General features: G+C 36.3%; 1 protein-coding gene across 7 annotated transcripts in view; it reads right to left on the minus strand.

Annotated features, from left to right (window-relative positions):
• Positions 1 to 22,636, minus strand: part of osa (trithorax group protein osa) — a 253,832-nt gene that overhangs the window by 148,110 nt on the left and 83,086 nt on the right. For all 7 annotated transcript variants that reach the window (XM_081727104.1, XM_081727113.1, XM_081727117.1 and 4 more), the window contains exon 2: positions 301 to 474. In XM_081727104.1, the coding sequence (XP_081583230.1) occupies positions 301 to 474 (174 nt within the window). The remainder of the gene's footprint in view (positions 1 to 300; positions 475 to 22,636) is intronic.

Here is a 22,636-nt window from a genome sequence, read left to right on the forward strand (position 1 = left end):
TGGCATTGATATTGGCGCATGAAATTTCCCCCTTGTTACTAATTACTATCCATTTCTGGATGTTATTCCAATGGAGACTTGATCAGCAGGGAATTCGATAATACCAAGCACAAAAATCTTACGATTTACTCAGACAAATTTCAAATTAGATACAACGAGGATCAACTTTTTAACGCAAGTATTACAGTTTTATAGAGCTACACGCTTTTTAATGAAGAAACTGAACTTTTTTTTTTTTTCGACAGAAGAGTTTAATATAAAAATTTCTGTGTGTAAATAGTAACTACGTATCACACTTACCTGATGCGTCGAGAAGGGCTGTCCACTGACTGGTCGGCCGGGTCCAGGCGCTGATCCGGGCGGCGTGGGATATCGTTGCGGATACGGGGGATACTGTTGTGTTCCTTGCTGGCTACCTTGCTGGAAACCTGGTCCGCCTAAAAACGGAGGCTGACCCGGCCTCGGCACTCCTCCCTGCAAAAAGAAAGATTTCTTATTCGAAACATATCTTAGTTTGACTCCACTACTATATTCTTATCCATGAATTCTTTTCAATAATTCTATTCTTCGTAACTGCAAGCTGTTTTGAACTGATTTATTTCTTATTTTTTGATTCGAACGATTCATAAATAAATGACTATAGTCCGGGGGAGAAGATGAAATTTTTAGCCGAACCATGATTATATATATATATATATATATATATATATATATATATATATATATATATATATATATATATATATATATATATATATATATATATATATATATATATATATATATATATAGATATATATAAAGGTTTTTAAGCTGATCTTATATGATTTTGGGGTGCTGATTTCGAATTCGATGAGTGCCACTCTATAAGCCTTGGGGAAACTCCGCAAACGGGTGTAAAGAAGGGTGGTGTACTCTTACTTTCTATGTCTTAAATTACTGGATTATATCAGCATTTCATTTTACTCATATCCTATTGACAGTAGAATGCCAATTCATGCATATATTATAAATAAACATACTAGTAACCGATTAACGGAATTTGATAATTTTCTCACAAATGTCAGGGTTGCCAGCTATCAAAATTTACAAAAAAAAACTTTATACAGAATATTTTATTTTACAAAACTTTCACGTAGAAAATGTTAACAACAAGAGAAGTATCATATATATTCCAAACAGGGTTGGCAAAAACCATGAGTTTTTTGGTTTAAATGATTTGCTCTACGTACTTATATCACATATCGACAGAAATAAGTTTGTTTCGCCTTGGTGTTATTATACAACAACCAGGTTATACTGAAAGGGGTCACATAAGCTTAAAGCGGAATAAAAACGGCTTATCGGCTTACATCCGAGAGAAATTGTCCTCCATTTGAACTCGAAACCGGGACTAATTGGGCATAAATGCGATACGTCTTCCGACTCACTCACGAAGGACTCTTGATAAAAATACGATGTACTGATCTTTACATACTTGTTAATATAATTATCAAGAGTCATTTCAAAAGGACAAAAAGATAAACAGTTGCAGAAGTGAAACCATTGTACAGAATGACATATGGACAATTTCAAAATACTACAGAGTACAGAAGAACTAATTTAGTCCAAGTTAGTTCACTACGGTCCACTTTATTAGTCCAAGTTAAAGAAATACCACGACTTAATTTGCATACCACTAAGAAAAGTGAAAAATGAAATGAAATCTTTGAGTTTTACGTCCCACGGTTATGCCGGTTAGGCTAAAGGAGACGGTGATGATGAGTAATGAATGAAATGGTGGAATGAAGAAAGTGGGAGGAAACGGGAGAACCCCGAGAAAACCCACGCACACGTAAGAAAAGTGAATAAAGATACGAATTTGAGTCCACCTTGGCTCTGACCAATTTATACATAAATAGATACCAAAGATACTTCTGATTTCAATAAATGCCTCTCGTGAAGTTTGTATGTCCCCCACCCCATCCCAAATAAGTACGGCATTTCGATGTATTTTATCAATAGTAAACATTATTAAAACGAAACAATATTTAGAATTTTCTTTGATTGCAATTGCATAACAATGACAACAAATTACGAAAAAATCTCAAAAGAAACATTCATAAACTTATAAAAAAAAAAGTATATTTAGTAGTTTAATATCTTTGAGTAATGAATGAGGAATTTAGGTTTGAATATAATACGAATAATACACCAGAGTGAGACTTCATAACTCTTAAATGTGTGTTCATCAAGCTCGTACGAACACTTACCCTTTTGCGAACATTTTTTTGTTTTTTGGTTTAAACCTTTTAAGCTTGGTTTAAACCAGCCAACCCTGATTCCAAATATACAGTCCTTAAACTCTCATATGAGCTATGAATAAAAGAAAGAATCACTAGAAGGGAAATGGGGAAGTACATTTTTTTCTAAATATCGTTAGTATAAAAATAATACATTCGGAACAATTCATATTTTATATATCAGTAAACTATTTCCAGTTTGTCTCTTAATCATTTGTGAATAGCTTTAAACGTGTTCCTTGTGTGGAAATTTTAGTTCCTCTCTTGAACGTCATAACTGCCACGTAATTATGTTTCATCGTATTTTGAGTCTTAATTTTTTGTGATAAAAACGTAAAAGTAAACGATATCTACGCATAGTATATGCAATATTTTTATTTACTCTTCATATAATTTCAGACGAGCAAGACAAACAAGAATTAGGAGCATAATTTTGTCAGAAATTTTGCTTTCATTAACGTAGGTTTATTATTATTATTATTATTTCATGAAGTACAATAGTAACTTTTTACATATTACAGCAAACGAAAAGTTTTCAAATTACGAACATGCAAATTTAGTGTTGTTTAGGCGAGATCGTGAACTAACTTATATCTGAGAAGAATCAAACTGCTTCAAAAATCATGGCTGGTGAACACGTACTAAAGCACAAAAAGAGTTTGTGGAATAGGATATCCACTAATCAGTTTATCAAAATTACATACATGAGATATGGTCATGGACGTGCTGGTGTAAATGGATTCATTTAGCAGCGAAAACGTTAGCCGTATGGACTCTTTCCTTAAAACGTGTTTGGTCAAATTCAGAAAGACGTAAACGATATGAGGAAATTGGAAAATGAGGACTTAGTTTTCCATCAGAAGGAGGAGACAGGTCCACGTATCAAAGCTGACTGTACAGATCGCGAGAAGATTCGTGAATTTTTATCAACATATATCGACTCCCTTGATAGGAAAGGCCATCCACGTAGGGCTTAGTTAATATTGTTTGTCGTTAAATTTTGCGTGAGAGTGCACTAAGAGTACAAGACGCTCTTAAAGTTGGAACACAACACCTGACTGACTTTGTGTATAAATGGTCTAAAAAATTTTCACCAAAGTATTTCCAAGAGAACTAAAACAATGTTAGACGTTACGAAATCAGTGAAGTTGGGCTCAACTGATAATTATAATTGACCAAAGTGTTATTTAGGGTCGTACGATGGGCCTGCTCATGTATGCTCGTATCATTTCGTTACCACATATTAGCTCCAGTTCCGACTGCTCTGTTTAATGAGAAGGGCGAAATGCGAGAAAACCCAAAAAGTGTGCTCCAACACAAACCTGCCGTAATGAAATCAAGATCCCTAGTAAGCAGCCTAAGCACTCATCAAACTGTCATTCTTGACGGTTGTGCAATGCTTTGGCACGTATCATGGCCAGCACCTCCAGCAACTGAAGAAATATATGTAAAGACATTTCACAGCAATGGTGGAAAGTAAGCTTAAACAAGCCCATATTCTACATTTAGTATTCGACAGATACTATGAGACCAGGATCAAAGCAGCAACACGAAGGAAGAAACAACAAGGAAATTTAAGACAACATAATCTTATATTATCAACTCCTTTACCTAAAAGAGCGTTCGTATTGACGTCACTGAATACGAGAAAGCAACTTATTTCATAATCTCAGAATTACTAATGGACATTAGCATAGATGAATCTCATAGATTGCTTATCACTGGACCACAGCCATTCCCCACTGAAGTAGGAGTAAGATTATGGGATGAACCAACAACACACGAAGAAGCTGATGTATATATGGTGCTCATAGTTCTTGGGGAGACTAGACATGCTCCTGACCAATCTATGCGGTTGAAGTGTGACGACATGGATGTATAACTAGTGCTGCTTGGATATCATGTATATGTTCAAAAGCTAACTACACAAATCGTAATGAAAAAATGCCCTGGATCCAGAGAAGTAATTGATATAAATGAAGCTGTAAGAGTGCACAGTGTATATGATGAATATTCTGGTAGCACATGCTCTAACTGGCTGCGATACTACCGGTACTTCATCTCATGATGGGATTGGTAAAGGGCGAATGCTGAACATTCTATAAGTTTCGAGGCACACTTGCATCAGCTGGCGATCCCAAAGCTGAAGAAAATGTAGTAGCAGAGCAGTATGATACATTTGCTACTGAGTAATACAGCCGTGGAGAAACCATTATCAAAGGATCACGAGCTGGAATGGAAGAAAAAGATGGCTAGCAAGACAATCACAAGTCCGTCATCTCTTTCTAAGATTCCTCCAACTGTTGGTGCACTACTGGAACATTATAAGCGCGCTTATCTTCAGAGACATATGGAAATCAGTTGAACAAATTAATCCTCCTGATCTAGATCGGAGGTAAGATATTTCGGATGGTAATTTTTGCCATATACTGCAGAAGAATATGTACCTCCTAGATTGCCCGCAAATACACCAGTAGAGCCTGATGTAGTGGTGAACTTAATTAGCTGCTTATGCACAACATGATGCTATCATGGTTATGGTTGCCTTGAAAAATCATCGAAGTGCACATCGTACTGTACCTGTTAAAGTGAGTATATGAATGGACCAGAGCGACCAGAAGAGAATGATTAAGAGGAGTCCACTACTTTCCCTGTGCGTTGATTCTGATAAAGTTTTGTACTTTGTTATTCTTTTCTCCAAACAACACATGTTAATGCTTTTAACAGCATGTAAAGATAGATATTCTGTTGGAAAAACATTGTTGGTTTGGTTTATTTTTGTTGTACTGCATGAAAAATTAAAATTATACAGTAAGAAATATATTACTCCATTTTACGAAAGAAATATTTCTTATATCACTGTCGCAATTGTAGCTTTTCCCGAATAACCAGTTTTCCTATGATTACAGCGTATTTGGAGTGACATGAAGAGTAAATAAAAATATTGCATATACTTTGCGTAGATATCGTTTACTTTTACGTTTTTATCACTAAAAATTCGACTCAAAATACTATAAAACAACTCCGTCATAGGTGGCAATTATGACGTTCAAAAGAAGAACTAAATTTCTACACAACGAACACGTTTAAGGCTATTCACAAATGATTAAGGGACAAACTGGAAATAGTTTACTGATATTATATATATGAATTGTTCCGAATGTGTTATCTTTATATTAACGATATTTAGAAGTAAAAATTTGTACTTCCCCATTTCCCTTCTAGTGATTGTCTTTCTTTTATTTATAGCTCATATGAGAGTTTAAGGGCTGTATATTTGAAATATATACGATACTTCTCTTCTTCTTAACATTTTCTACGTGAAAATTTTGTAAAATAAAATATTCTGTATAAAAATTATTTTTGTAAGTTTTATTGATAGTTGACAACCCTGACGTTTGTGAGAAAATTATCAAATTCCGTTAATTGGTTACTAGTATGGTTATTTATAACATATGCATGAATTGGCATTCTACTGTCAATAGGATATGAGTAAAACGAAACTATGCTGAGATAATCCAATAATTTATGACGTGGAAAGTAAGAGAATACCACCCCTCTTTACGCCCCGTTCGCGATGTTTCCCCAAGGTTTACGGAGTGCCACCCATCGGATTCGAAATCAGCACCCCAAAATCATATAAGATCAGCTTAAAAACCTGGTATATCTAAAATCATGGTTCATCAGCTTCTCCTCCGGACTATTATATTTTTTTGTGCAACAAAACCAACAACAAACCATTCACAAAATATTCTATTTCTTTTTTTTTTTTTTTAAAGATCATTTTCGGAGAGATTTAACCAAAATATGCACCAAATTTATGTATGTGTCAAACAGCATAGAATGTGTGGAGAATATACAGTAAAACGTGTCACTTGTTTCAAAAAACTACAAGAATCTTCACCGTCAACTCTTACATGTTATTTACTACTTACTATAGATGTAGCAGGTTTCTCTTATTATAATACGATATTTAGACGCTAACAGAAATTCTAGAATATCTGAGAAGCAAGCACACGTATTCTGAAATATACATAACACTAAGCCCATATATAATCCAATAAAATATGAGAAACTCCAAACAACTGTCGGTATATCGCAGCTTTCGTATTTCCCTGCTCGTACCTTTATAAAAGTAACATATACTCGATCGAAAAAGTATAACAGCTTTTTCAGGCCAGCAATCTTAAGTGACGTTTTTGCTGGGTTTCCCTCATTCACACCATGCAAACGCCGGGATGGTACCTAACTTAATGGCCCCATGCTGCTTCCTTCCTTTACTTTCATCGGATAGTGTGCTCGCCCAGGGACGTCATCCCTCATATACGTGACGGGCTAATTCCTGGACGGTAATAGATGCTGACAGTCCAAAAATCTAATTCCTAACCCTGAAAATAACATATCACTCATAAACGACTACAAAAGCTCGCTTCTTTATTTGTTCCTCTATAATAATGTCCGTAAGTTTTAACGACATATGTATGCTTGCACCAGACAGGACACCATACAGGTGTGACATCTATCTTAGATGGATCGCCTCTATCCCAGTGGATAATGGATCCTGGAAATATGTCGCCCAACTACCACTGAAAAGTTGAGAAGCAGAGCTCATGAGCGGTTAGCTCAAGTTTCTTGCTAGTTCCTGGTTCGATTCTCGATAAGGCAAATGATTCTTCAACATAAAAGAGATATGTAACTAGTGTCAAACGAGATTAAAATGGCAAAATTAGTATAAAATGAAATGCGTATGCAGCGGTTCCACATCCAACTAATCTGAAAGTATTCCTGTTACTCTGTTCGAAACAACGAACTGAAAATTGAGATTATTTAGTTCAAAACATTGTTCCCCTCTCTTCGGCCTTGTGCAACAAGTTCCTTTGTACGATTACATAAATTAGCTTTCATGATTAGCATTACATAAATTAGCTTTGTATGATTACATATGTATGCTTGCACCAGATAGGACACCATACAGGTGTGACATCTTTCTTAGATGGACTGCTTCCATCCCAGTTTGAGAAAAGAAAAAAAAATACGATTTGTCTAAAAATATGTCGTTACACGTACATCATAAGAAGTGAATGCACGGGGGGGAAAGTTAAGATGATAATCAATATTCTCGCAATTCATAAAATGATAGGTTGAACTCGGAAACTTTTCCGAAATTAATAGACTATGTTGAAAGTTTTCACGTCCAAGGACAGTCTGTAAGGCAGAATCAATATCCGTGACTGTGTGTTTTCAACAACCAACATCAATATTGTAATGACTTCAATGGCTTTACAATGTAGTGCACAGGGAATAATCTTTCCCCTTCTACTTGTTGAGGGTCACGCAAACTGCCGGAAGAGATTCTGGTTGTTGAACGATGAATACAAAAATACGAAATGACAACAATCCTGAGAACATGTTCAATCAATATTCTAAGGTCATGTGAGAATTACTTTTTTCTTTCTTATAAACATTGTCACGAAGCAGACTGATGGGCTTTGCCGAGGCCAACAGCATGCAAGGGCAGGGCACGATCAAGCTCAAGATAAATTTCTGTTCATTTTGCCAAATATAATCGTCAGAAAGGTAATTAATATATATCACCTGGAAATCCTATATACAGGTGGACACAGAAATTATTGTCAAACATATTTCACAACAGAGATGGAGGAAACACACACATGAGTGTTATCTTTCTGAATCTCAACACAAGTAAATGATGTGAAGGCTGCGTGATATTTGGGATATAACATAGTTAATGTGTTGATACGGTTACTAGAAGCCTCTTTTACGTGAACATGTCCTCTTTTACCGAACCTTAAAAATGGTCTAGGATAGTTTTTAGGAAAACTTTTATTTTCAACTTCAAGATTTGTGTTAGCATGGTCTCAGCGATAGGGACCCCTGGTTCAATTCCTGGATACGACGGTTTGTAGCCGACAAGATTGTGTCCGTAGATTTTCTCGGAGTTCGCCTACATCCTCATTCCACTAATTCTTTCACAATAACCCACTTTCATTAATCATCCGTCGTTTCCTTCAGCCTAATAAAGGGCATGCCCGTAGGACGTTAAAAGGTTTCATTTCATTTTATTCAAGGTATATACAATTTTTTTCAAGATATATTATACAACACATCAAGTTGTAAGTGCGAAGGACAGAAATTTTAATATTATTATAATGGGTATTGTACAAGTTGAATTGTATTAATTGTATTTTTTCGTTAATTACCCCATTAAGAGATTTGTCGAGTAAAATAAATATTCCTATATCTAAAACGTCTTTTAAGTCTATTGTATATTGTAACCTTATGTGTTGGGGCTAACAGCGTAAGTCCCGTTGATGTCGAGTTGTCTTGGAAGATTTACCTTCCCACTCTTTCGTTCATTTGTAAATCAAATAATGAGCTTTCAACCACGTTACTAGAAGTTTATATTATTATTATTATTATTATTATTATTATTATTATTATTATTATATTATTATTATTATTATTATTATTATTATTATTATTATTATTATTATTATAGACTGACTGATGGTTCATTATAGTCGTAAGCGCGGAAGTAGGTTTTTGTTCCTCTTGTTGAAACAAATCATTTCCCCAAGTTTTCAAAAGTCACGAATATGCTCCCTTGACCATATCTCGAACAAAATTTGTTACATTTGTATTCCAATTATTTTTATTAATACTTCTATATTCTTTCCCAGTCCCTCCAGAAGAAATAAGTGGAACGCAAATTAAAATGAAGACTTGACAATACTTAAGAACACTTACAGAATGTTGTTAGGACTGCGTTTAACACTTTCGCTGTTTAGCTTATCTAACTATGTATATACAGGGTGCGGCACGTAAAACCGGCCCATCGTAATATTCTGGTATATTGTGTTTTTGGCAACACTTAAATAATCTACCTTCCTACCAAGAGATGGCGTGTCGAGGTCGGGTCGACTTACGTGACCTGCAGCAGTCACGTGCAGCCGCAGCCAGTGAAACTTGTCGAAACCAGTTGAGAAAAAGGCCTCGTTGTGTTAAGCCGGGTGAGTGTCAGTGTGTGATAATGCCAGAGGTTTCTTGGATCCACTAATGCTCATCATGAGTGACAGAGGCGTGGTTCCACCTGTCTGAGTATGTAAATTCCCAAAACAACCGGTATTGGTCGACAGAAAATCCATACGCAATCCACCAGGTACCCTTGCATGATGAGAAGATTGGTGTTTGGTGTGCCATTTCCGCCACACGCGTTATTGGGCCCATATTCTTTGAGACGACAGTGAACAGTGACGTGTATATGGGAATCCTGGAGGAGTTTTATGCACACTTGACCGAAGAGGAGCGTCAGTTATGTTACTTTGAGCAGGACGGTGCAACATGCCACACATCAGCTGCATCATTGTCCCTTGTGCATGAGATGTTTACACCAGAGAGGACAATCAGCAAAGGCTTGTGGCCTCCTCGGTCACCAGACTTGTCCACGTGTGACTTTTACTTATGGGGACTGTTAAAGGGAAGAGTATACGAAACAAATCTACACACAATTGAAGAACTCAAGACCAGGATCCAGGATGTCACCAATAGCATTACAACACAAGAACTGACAAGGGTATATATGAATCTCCTCAATCGTGCTCACATGTGTGTTGAAGTGGGCGGAGGACACTTTCAGCACCTGCTGTGAAGGTGAGTAGTCATATTCAATACATTACATTTCATTTTATGTGTTCACTTTACGGGCCGGTTTTACGTGCCGCACCCTGTACCAGCTTCCTACCAGTTTAAGTGAATTTTAAAAGATATATATCAGGTAGTAAAAAAGGTAGGCATGCGAAATGCATGGCAAATAAATATTTAAACATTTTATTTTAAGATGAATAATACAATTATTGGTACTGTTGGGTGGAACTGCTACAGTACTGCTTCAAATAAATGCTCCTTCACTTACATGAAAAAATAAAACAAACTTAATATGGAAAAGATGCTGAACTTATGAAACAATAAAACAAACTTAATATGGAAAAGATGTAAAACTTATTATTGTTATCATTGGGTGAAACTGCTATACTGTTCGCTGTTTACTTTTCATCCACTTATACTCCTTTATATGTTACAGAAAACCAAGTAAAATGTCATTAGCACAGCATAACAGAATACAGAGTAGTCATATATGTTCGTCAGTAAGTACCGTAAAACAACAAAACTGACAACAGCTTTAATCATACAAGATCTTCATTTCATCGGTAGACGTCACGCAATGTTTTAGTTTCGGTGCGAACCCGAATAAACTTTCCACGCAACCAAGAACTAATCATCACCTGCGGAAAGTATCTGAGAGACTCATACGTAACACTCGAACTAGACTTGGGGTTCGTTTCCATTAACAAGGGATTGTCAGTCCTTCTCGGGCTTAGGACCGAAAATATTAATAAACAATGCCATTAACCAGGCACGTAGCCAAGGGGGGGGTCTGGGAGGTCCGGACCCCCTCCCCGTTCGACCAGAAATGAAAAAAAAATGATGAAACAAAATGAAATGAGAAAAAGAAGGATCAGCGTTAAAAATAATTTAAAAAAAAAAAACTACAGAAAGCTTTTGGTTACTCTTTCTTATGAGGAGATTTATGTAACAGTAGGATGTCGATAATCCGAATGTCAAAAATCCGAACGCGGTCCCTAGAAGCTTTTTACATTTTGTCTTAGCGCTAGCGATAAACAAACAATAGGATTGTTCGTCGACGTTGTGTGAAGTCAGTGTTTTTACAAAAGCTCATTCATATGTAATTGTTTGTCATGCATATTTTTATTTTCCCTTAGGCCTATACAAGTTAAGTTTTAAGTGTGGGTTACAAGAACAGTGTAATTTAGTGTACGAGCAGGTTCTTCAGAAACATTAAAAGTAAGTACCCTTACGTACGGTATTGTAATTACTGTATCTACTGTACAACCACTGTATCGATAAAAGAGAATACCGTACGGTATATTTAAGCCTAAATAGAATTTTCTTGGTTATATTAGAAAATCCGAACAACCCGTGGTCCAATTAGTTCGGATTTTCGACTTCCTACTGTACTTGCAATACATGGTGGCGAGGTGAGCGAGATATCCTGGAAGAGTCAGGGAATTTGAAAGTTACAGAATTCTCAGAATTTCTGCTACTAGCCAGGGAAATTTCAATCTTCCGAAAGCATAGTGCCATTGTGTAACAGCATGGACATTTTTTTTTTTTTTACATATTTTTTCTTCATCACATCCTTGCAGTATCAAACATGTTATTTCAAAAACAATTTTCTACTCATCCTTTAACCTGTCATTTGGAACCGACAGTAGTTGACGGAATAATAAAAACAAAAATTTATGTGGAAAGAAAGTTCTGTTAGCAATTGATTCAATAGAGAAAGGAACGCAGATATTGTAAAATATTTTGCAAGACATTATTGAGTATGTACTTTTTATAATTGTGAATATGTACTTTTTATAATAGTTAAGGTCATAATGAAAGGAAAATTGTTATATTTGAATAAACAGAGGAAGGACGTAAATATTGTAAAATCATCTTCAATACGTTTTATTATTATTTTACTCGAGATTTCTTTATAGTTTGTTATTAAAATACTAGCCAACATATCCTCATTTTATTGTCCTAACAAACCAATATATGTTGACAGTAAAGTAATTTAGATTGATCAAACTCCTGGGCTTTCAGAATTTCATGTCACTTCCCCCCCTCCCCGTTCCGAAATCCTGGCTAAACGAACCAATGTATGTTCCAGTAAAATAGTTTAGAATGATCGAGACCCTGGTGTGATCACCACAGTATTTCATGTCACGAACTCCCCCTTTCACGAAATCCTGGCTATGTGCGTGCATTAACAAACAAAATGGGTGTTAAATGCATGTAAAAATGACGCATTCAAACATTTACACTGCACGACCCCAGAGACTGAATTACCATCGTTCAGTTAATACTCTCTCATCAATAGTTGGCCATTTTCCATAAACTGAGTTTTCATGCATTTCCAAGTGAATACATAATGATGGTAATTTATAAAAAGTATGAAAAGTCACACATCCGTTCAAAGTTTTGTACGAAAGATATGCGTAAGAATTTGTTTAATATTTTATACTAGCCTTCGGCTAGCTGGGGACTTCGTTCTTAGACCCCCCCACACACACACACACAAACACAAATGCTCGGCCTACGGCCTTGCGCCAGTCATATACCTAACATGTCGCTAATCTTGTGAGATTTCGCGACATAACCATTTTATAACAATTACAACCGCACCCTTTTTCTTTCCTTTTACCGGAAACCTCAGAAAACCTGAAAGACTTCTTTCACTGTTTTAAATTAAATACCTAAATATCAATTTTCGTAATGTTAAGGGATTTTGAGATATGGGCATCTTATTTTAACTGGGAAGCCCACTTTTTTTCTACCCGATATTTTTTCTTCTCTTCTAAGGAAAGTAATTTTTAAAAACCGCTGAAACACGTTTTATTTTAAATGAAAAGTCTAAATACCAAGTTTCATGTTCTAAGCTTAAAAGATTTCGAGATATTACTATCCTGTTATAACAATTGTGACCCAACCCTTTCTTCTTCCTGTCTTTTTCTTTCCTTCTAGGAGAAATATCCAATTCTGGAGCACGTGTCTATTTTAGGTGAGGAGTCCACATGCCAAATTTAATTTCTTTATCCTTAAGAGTTCGGGGATATAGACATCTTACTATAACAGTTACCCGCATTCCCTCCTGTCAAATTTCCAAAAATTCTTTTCTACATACAGATTAAACTAAAAATAATCAAAATATTTGTCAGTGTTACTGATTTTTTTAGTACGTGCATTCTTGATTGTTCCATAATAAATTAAGAATTACTTTCCGATGTTCTTTGACTTTCGTAGGCTCATTTCTCACTGTTTTACATTACGTTTTATACGACTACTATAAGCTCCGCAAAACATAATGCATTCAAGGAATGAATTAAGAATGTTTTGATAATGTTACATTTTATTTCATATCTACATAACGTGTACTGAATTTAATTTTGACCTTGATCATATCTTGCTGTTTTTGTGAATATGAAGTACGATCAGTAGCAAACTTTATACTGTCTATGCGAGAGTAGCACTCAATATCAATACAAAACAGTTACGCATCCTCAACATTTTTTTTTTCTTTATCGTCAGTATGAATGTTTCATTCAACCGATTAGCTTACAAAATGTCATCCTTCTTTATTGATTAACGTCCATGGGGTGGGAGAGTACAATACTAATATTTACTACGAACAGCTTTTGTTGTTATTACTTCTGAACAACGATTAATGTTATCGCTACGCTATTATTTATAGAATTACATCATCGAATTATTCACATTAAACTCCTCCAATATGGAACACAGTTCATTCACATTCACGTTTAACGATAGAAGACCTTGAAATGTTACGTAATACCTCCCGACCCTTCTCCCCTAAAGACCATTTAACACGTAACTTCTCCGTCCGCACGACATTACGGAGAGCAATGTATCACGACTTCCAACGCAACTCGCCAATTCACTTTCTCCCCTCTTCTACTATCTTTTCGTCCCTTTCCTTTTCCCGCCCATTATTTTCATTCTTCTCTTCCCCCCGCAACGAAGAGCTTTAAAAAAAAAAAATCTGACTCGTCGCACACCGGGTAAATATAGACTGACATTGACCTCATTTAAAGTCTTATCCCATTCATGCTCGAGACAGACCTGTACCGCGAGTGAAGATTTTGGTGGAAAGTAAAGTTCGCTGCGAAATGTCAAGAGGCAACGTGAATATCAGGAAACATCGCCAAAAACCGGTTCTAGATAGCAGAGAGCAAGGCGTTCCCAGTTGCTTCCAGAATCACACAAACTTAAAGACGGTCGGTCGGGTTCCGTCTCTTCAAAGCAATCGATGAACTTCCTGGAACATCAATTGCATTATGTCCTAGAATATATATTTTACTTTAACATGATGAAAGGCAAAATTTACGATTTTTACACGATACTAAAAATTATTTAAAATTATATCCTACTTTCTTTCCCAGAGAAGTCAACCATCGTACGTGTTGCTTTACTTACCAGTACGTATTACTTCAGTTCATGCCTTTAAAAAAAATAGAAGTCAGCAACAGCTGGACCAGGGCCTCAGCGTTCTTTCTTAAAATTCATTATATAGCTACCAAATAGCTTGCAAACCACATTTTAGATACAACACGTATATAATTTTAGACTGCCTGACCGTCTTAGCAATTTTTCATATCTATATATACAGGGTGTTTCAAAACAACACTGACGTTTGTGAGGTGATTCCTGATACCAAGATAAGACAAAAATTATAGACTAATTTGGGTGCACAAATGCTTCCTTTCGGCGTTATAGGCTGCCGAAAACATGAACAAAAAATGAAATTTGAAAGTCCATAGCTGCCAAACTGTGAGACCTACCGTTGTTGAGTCAAGACTTCTCTTAGGAACTAGTATGTAATGTATCCTATCCAAATATCAATGTTTCAGAATCCTGCGGTACTTCTGTAACAATTTTTATTGAGGTAGTTGGTGAGTACTTAGATTATATGTTCATAGCCTAACTCCCTGCATAAAAATTGTTGCGTGAGTATTTTAGGATTCTGAAACATGCACTTTTGGATAGCGCACATATTAGTTCCTAAGTGAAGTCTTGACCCGACTATGGTAGGTCTTATAGTTTTGGAGCTAGGAACCTTTAAAGTTCATTTTTTTCGTGTTTTCGGAAATCTATAAGACTCCGAAAAGAAGCATTTGTGCACCCAGGTTGGTCTATACTTTTTGTCTTATCTTGGTGTCAGGAACCAGAACCACCTCCCAAACGCTGTCGGTGTTGTTTTGAAACACCCTGTATAAAAATGAGTGACTACATTTGTGACTTCATACCTCTTGAACCACCCGACCGATCTCGATCATATTTTCAACATAAATGAGACTAGGGCCTAGGATGTTTTTTTTTATTATTATTTCACTATGACGGTGCAACTTAGGGGAGAAGGGGAAGATACATAAAAATTATCGAAAATGACTGATATTAGTGTCGAATCCATAGTTTTCGGGGTCGTTGAGGTGAACAGTGACACTTCCGATGCCGTTTAAATCCAAAATCAGCCCTACCTTGGGTATATATATATATATATATATATATATATATATATATATATATATATATATATATATATATAGAGAGAGAGAGAGAGAGAGAGAGAGAGAGAGAGAGAGAGAGAGAGGGAGGGAGAGAGAGAGAAAGAGAGAGAGAGAGAGCTCTTCAGTAATAGTAAAAAGTGACTAACGGAATATATTCCTAATTTAAAGCGGGAAATTGACGCTAGTATAGTATATAAATAAATAATATTCCAGCAAAATAAAAAGCTCCATCTGATCAGTTTCATCAGATTGGCAACAAATGACAATTTTAACGCCACATAAATGAGTTTTTTTTTTTCCTTCCTCAGAAGCTACTCATGAAGATTTACATTGACTCATTTTTCGTTAAACACTAATAACATTTTATAGAATTTGATAGAAAGGATCACTTTCCAATGTTTGGTTGTTTTTTTTTTTTTTCGCAGCCTATGTCTGGGATGAGTTCAACTGATTTCAGTCACCCTTAAAAAAACAAGGTCTAACTTAGTGTAAAAAGAAAAGGCACACAACAGTATTTAGGACACTCATTCGATATCGGTTAAGATACCTCCCTCTACAAAAATAATTGCACCCGTAATAACTGTTGTCCTTAATATGTTAAAAGAAACCTACGATAAGCATTGGGAACATCTGCGGATTACAACTGTTCTGTTTATGAATACATTTGTTCCGATTAAATATGTGACTTCGAAGAGAGAAACTGGATCACTTGGTATTGAATAAACTGAAAACAATAATGTTCAAACAAATTGTTAACAAACAGAACATAAATGATTAAAAGGCAACTTCTTCATAAAGCGATAACTAGTAACTAAGATTAGTCTTCTCGTTGAGAACGTAACTTCATTTCTTCAAAGAAGCAAAGAAGGGAGAAAATGTGCACAAAAAAAAAAAATCCACCAATAAGAATTACCTGTTGAAAGCAAATCCTAGACTCCACCAATCAGAATTACCTGTTGAAAGCAAATCCAAGACAATTTATTGGAATTTAGCGTCGGCACCGAGCTACAGGAGAGGTGGAATTACTATTTAAGGTGGAAACCAAACCACTGTAATTTGTTCAAATTTTCTTGGCTCAGCCAGGGAATCAACCCCAAAACCCCGTGCACAAAATGCGTGTACGCTGATCACAAGACCAGCGGGAAGGATCAAATTCACGAATATGGAGTAATATCACCCGTGATGTGCAGGGCAGGTTCCCTCCTTATAAACCGGTTTCTTATCTTATCTTGTTTTTCGGACAGTAATATGCTGAATTCAAGCTCCAGACCCACCGCGATGAACTGATGTCCATATACCAGTTATACCTACTGATGGAAGGAATTACAATAGCGAGAACGAATGTAAATATATCCCATGTTTGCACTGGGGCGTTAAGGCAATGTACTAAATCAAAATTTGATCTCAACCCGGCAGCCTAAATTATATTAATCTTGTCGTACCATGTGCTGGTGACGTGCAGTTTCTCACGGTGCTTATTATCGAGCAATTTTACACGATCCTGTTTATCGGATTTATCATTCTGCAGGTGTCGTGCATTTTTACACGGTCCACCTGTCAATCACGTAATTCATCTTGAAACTGCTTTCACTATAATGGGAGGGAGAACTAAGAGCAAATATGAACTAAATAAGAACAACAAAAGAGCAAACACAAGCCAAACTAGTAGAGAGAGAGAGAAAATAGTGGGTATAACATAAATATGAAATTGAAATAAATAAGAAATAATAAAAACTATCGCAAATTAAAATAGATGAAAACAAAAACGAATAACAAATTAAAATAAATAAGAACAGAAAAGGAACAATCAAAAACTGTAATCATTAGGAATAGAAACTAGAACAATCACAAATTAAATAAATAATAAAATAAGCAGCATATGAGAGAATTCCGTCAGGAAGTTTAAAAATCGAAGAAAAATGTGTCCGTCCCAGAGCATAAAAAACTTGAGACTTGTGAAACACAAAACATTAGCTCCATGCTCCAAGGCAGTTTGAAGAAGAACCTTGTCCCCTTGTTATTTTCCGGGCGAACAACACATCGTTACGGTGGAACTTTCATACTTCTGTACATCGTCAATCCGTTTTGTACAGTTCATAATTTATTATACCATCTTTTGGAGATGGGCAGGAGTAAGTTCGAGCGAGTTTTTGTGAAACTCGACTCGACTGTAAACAGACATCTTTGAACTCAACTCGAGAACTCGGCTCGAAAAATTTCCTCCAACTTGACCTGAATTCAGGTCAAGTTTTGAGTCGGGTCAAGCCAAATAGAACCAAATCCTGTGTGTAGTTTCAAGTACTCTCTTCAAGTATAAGAATTATTATCAATGATACTACTACTGCTACAACTTATTATTATAACAACGTATAAACAGGAAAGACAGGCGGTTTATATCTGAACACCAAAAACTAGCTGACTGCCTACCTCGGTAGTCGTGAAGTCTAGGAGACAAGGACATCGTTGACGAGATTCTCAGTTTTTGTTCCGGAGGAGCAAGTATTCGGGCTAGAGCCAAAAATTGTTAAAAGTTATAGGGCGTCGGGCAAACCTGTTCACAATTGCTTGGCCCGGGTTTAGGGTTGTCAACGGCTCGAGCGAAGGCACAGCTCACATTCACTATCGCGCCGAACCGAGAAGTTAGCCGAGCTTACAACTCATCCAAGCGAGCTGGCTCGAGCCCTTGGATCAGTTAAGCCGAATCCAACCGATGACTTACCTAAGTCGAACCGAAACGAGCTGATGGCTCACCCCAACCGAGACGGCTCGACCCATGGCCTCAGTTGAGCCGAGTCAAACCGAACCGATGGTTCATCCCAACCGAGTCCACTCGTGTTGTTCGCTCATTTGAACCGAGCAGAGCCGGTTGACATCACTACCCGGCTTGGGCTCAATTCGACCGTGCAGATCTAAGTTTTGATGATAAGAACTACTATACTTATATTGGTGCTCACAACATTTGAGGCTGTCTCGTTTTAACAATCTATTGTCGTTTCGTTATCGCGACGAGACGAGATGCGATCAGTGTTCCCTCTCGTGAGCAACAATGAAAGTATTCGACATTATTGCTTCAAATCTCATGATTTCCCTTCCCAGTCTAATCAGGTCATGATTTCAAAATGAGCTGAGCGGGCGAGCTATTTATCAAACTCGACTCGAGCCCATCCTTAAGCTCAAGCTTCTCAAGCATTTGTTTCAAGTCCACGTCATTTCCTAGTTTTTCCAGGACTAATTACAATCTGTGGTCAAGATGTAAGTTTATTTTCTACGCTTCTCCGGATTGCAATTTCTAAGTTGTCTCGCAAAAGCATGAGAACTAGAAGTCGCATCTGTTTTTAGTACACTTGCAAGGTTCAAGATAGTGGTGTACTCTTAGGTATGCTGCAGTTTAACTTATTGTGCAAACTCTCCACTGGATTGTTTGTTCTGTGTCTTTGACCATTGCAGTTCTCTATTTCTCCGAATGTTTGGATTGTCCATTCATTGTTCAATGAAATAATCGTTTAACTCTTCGATTTCCTGGCCAGACGGACAGTCCTCCACGATAAACCAACCTTCATCGATCCTGGTTCATGATATTAATACTAAGGCACTACACATACGAACATGATGACGTACACCTTCACTGTGAAGTTATCCTTAAGCTTCCACCAGATGCTAGGGTGAAAATGGTAATAGCAGCCAGAAACCTGCACGCACCGCATTGATTGCACCTAGTTCAAAATCCACTTTCAGCACTCAAGATACGTTCTGGCAGGAACACATTTTAAGAAATATACTAAACAGTTCCTTGTATGTTCGTTCTATTTTATCTGGCATCAATGTATACGCGACTGGTATAAGCAATGTCTTATGTGTGGTTTCTAAACCTGCATGTATGGTGTACAATTGGGAAAAATACTGGAAGTTAGTATTGATTCAATTGCTCCTATTTATTTTAACTTGTGTTTGCTCTATTTCTGTTCTTACTTAGTTGACATTTTTTCTATCCTCCTACCCCTTATAGTGAAAGCAGTTTCAGGATGAATCACATTGACAGATGGACCGTGTGAAACTGCACGGAATCCATGTGCTCTACCGGAACCAATGACTCGTGAAAGCTGCCTATTTGGAATTGAACTAACCCCCACTCCTTCGGCAGGCTGTACTATCACACGGATATATATATTATTTTATACACAAAAAAGACATTGTCACTGCAGAATTCTTATGCTTCCAAACGGAAAGGAAACTGCCCCAGGATCAGACATCCGCATAGGCGAACGATTAAGGGAAGCAAATTAAAGAGAAGTTTAACAAAAACTACTAACAACAGGACTAGCCCAATGAGATGTCAATTCGTTACATACAAGAGACTAAGACTTCACAATAATGCTTGGTCTGAGTGATATGGTCAAAAGTAAAGTCCTAGTCAATTAACCTAACATACGTATTCCGGAACATTAAAGCCAGTAGAACAGGAATAGAATGGCCAATTTTCTTTTTCTGTAGATTTAAAGCGCTGAAAAGAATAGGATGTAGTTAAAATTAGGACGCAATAATGAAGGAGCAAGTTGAGAAGTGCAATTCTATTTTGTTTAAAACTACATTTAGTAAAAACAGCTACATAGGAATAGTATTAAATAATTACACGAACAAATTCAGGGTGTCTACTAAAATTCCAAAATGAAATTTCGTGCCCTTTTCATTCCCAAACCATAAAATTTAGTAACATTCTCAAGAGCGGATTTGGGTGCGAATTGGGCCGAATTTTCATGCATGCGTTAGAAATGTGGTTTGTTTGCAATTTGGTAGCATCTAAAGCCGACCAGAGACATTTTTGGTAGTGAATTTTGACGTTTTATAGAATAAAATTTTTCAATTTATATACCGGGTGCGTCATTTATAATGTCAAACCTTGATGACGGAGAAACCAAAAGAGAGAGAGAAGCGAAACTTTGCACGAAGCAACTATACAAAGGGGCACATTGGTAAACGTATTATTTCACATCACCGGATGAACAGTGTTGCCAACCCAATATAAAGTTATGATTTTTTAAATGGAACGACCTAAATTGTATTTCATAATTTAATTCAACACTAAAAAAGAAGACGAAAGATATGCCACCCGCAGGTCAGTGTTGCAAACTTCTCGAGAAATAACGTTAAATATGTGTCACATTTAAACGCCTTTTGCACACACAGGGAGTGAGGTACACACTAGTTTTGCACAATAATTTAAATATTGGCCAGAACGGTTTAAATTGACACCAAGTTTAGATGGGTCCGTTAAACAGTGTTGACATAACAGAAAAGACAAAAGTCGAGTTTGGATATGTTGCTATAACTCGAAAAAGACCATAAGTACATTACGGTTTAAAATTTATAGGACAATTTCTTATGTCATAAGAAGCATTCTCACTTTTATTTGAAGTCGATAAGTCAAGTACTTACCGAGATATTCGGAATTTTATAAAAGCTGAGAATTTTGCGCTGTAGAAGTTGGTAACGCTGTCTCAAATTCCCACTTTTTCCCTCAACGTTGAGGAATTCGTAAAGAAGTGGTTGAAATAAAATATAAACATTAATAAACACACATACGATGAAAAGCTTTTTTCAGTACTTGAAATGACTGATTAAGCGTGATTTACTGGATATGAAAAAAACGTAAGGAAGTAATAGGACTTCATATGACAAGATAATACAAAGACGTAGAAGACATGTAGGTACCTAGTAGCTACTTTCGCACGATGAAAATATTTATCCTCTTATAAGTTTGGGACACCAATATCAAAACAATCCAATACACGCATCACTAAACGATACGACAGGTCAAGCTGCTTTACTGTGACAAATCTGGATTGAGCTACGAAGGTATGTATCATATGTTTGAAAGATTTGCACATACTGATATGTAGGGTTACCAGACGTGTTCTTTTATGAGTACATGTACTGTTTTTCAAGGTATTCACTTTTCTACCCTCTCATTTTGAAGTGGAATATTCTTTTGTACTTTTTTTTTTTTTTTTTTTAATAATGCGTGACTCCTGACATGCTGAATACTTTTTCCATGGATCTGTTAACAGGAATTGGTAACATGCCGGTAATGTACACAGTGAGTATTGGATTGTTTTGATTTTGGTGTCCCAAACTTATAAGAGGATAAATATTTTCATCGTGCGAAAGTAGCTACTAGGTACCTACATGTCTTCTACGTCTTTGTATTATCTTGCCATATGAAGTCCTATTACTTCCTTACGTTTTTTTCATATCCAGTAAATCACGCTTAATCAGTCATTTCAAGTACTGAAAAAAGCTTTTCATCGTATGTGTGTTTATTAATGTTTATATTTTATTTCAACCACTTCTTTACGAATTCCTCAACGTTGAGGGAAAAAGTGGGAATTTGAGACAGCGTTACCAACTTCTACAGCGCAAAATTCTCAGCTTTTATAAAATTCCGAATATCTCGGTAAGTACTTGACTTATCGACTTCAAATAAAAGTGAGAATGCTTCTTATGACATAAGAAATTGTCCTATAAATTTTAAACCGTAATGTACTTATGGTCTTTTTCGAGTTATAGCAACATATCCAAACTCGACTTTTGTCTTTTCTGTTATGTCAACACTGTTTAACGGACCCATCTAAACTTGGTGTCAATTTAAACCGTTCTGGCCAATATTTAAATTATTGTGCAAAACTAGTGTGTACCTCACTCCCTGTGTGTGCAAAAGGCGTTTAAATGTGACACATATTTAACGTTATTTCTCGAGAAGTTTGCAACACTGACCTGCGGGTGGCATATCTTTCGTCTTCTTTTTTAGTGTTGAATTAAATTATGAAATACAATTTAGGTCGTTCCATTTAAAAAATCATAACTTTATATTGGGTTGGCAACACTGTTCATCCGGTGATGTGAAATAATACGTTTACCAATGTGCCCCTTTGTATAGTTGCTTCGTGCAAAGTTTCGCTTCTCTCTCTCTTTTGGTTTCTCCGTCATCAAGGTTTGACATTATAAATGACGCACCCGGTATATTTGCACAGATAAAAAAAAAAAAAAAAATCGTGACCCAAAAGCTAAATTTCTTGACTTTTATGACGGGTTTCTCATTTCGTGACTTTTTTATGACTTTCGTGACCGATAGACATCCTGAAATTCTATAATTCTAATTGCGTTCCGAAAAGATTTTTTTTTAAA

Source organism: Thermobia domestica, chromosome 1 (assembly GCF_964235325.1).
Source record: "Thermobia domestica chromosome 1, izTheDome1.hap1.1, whole genome shotgun sequence".
NCBI lineage: Eukaryota > Metazoa > Arthropoda > Insecta > Zygentoma > Lepismatidae > Thermobia > Thermobia domestica.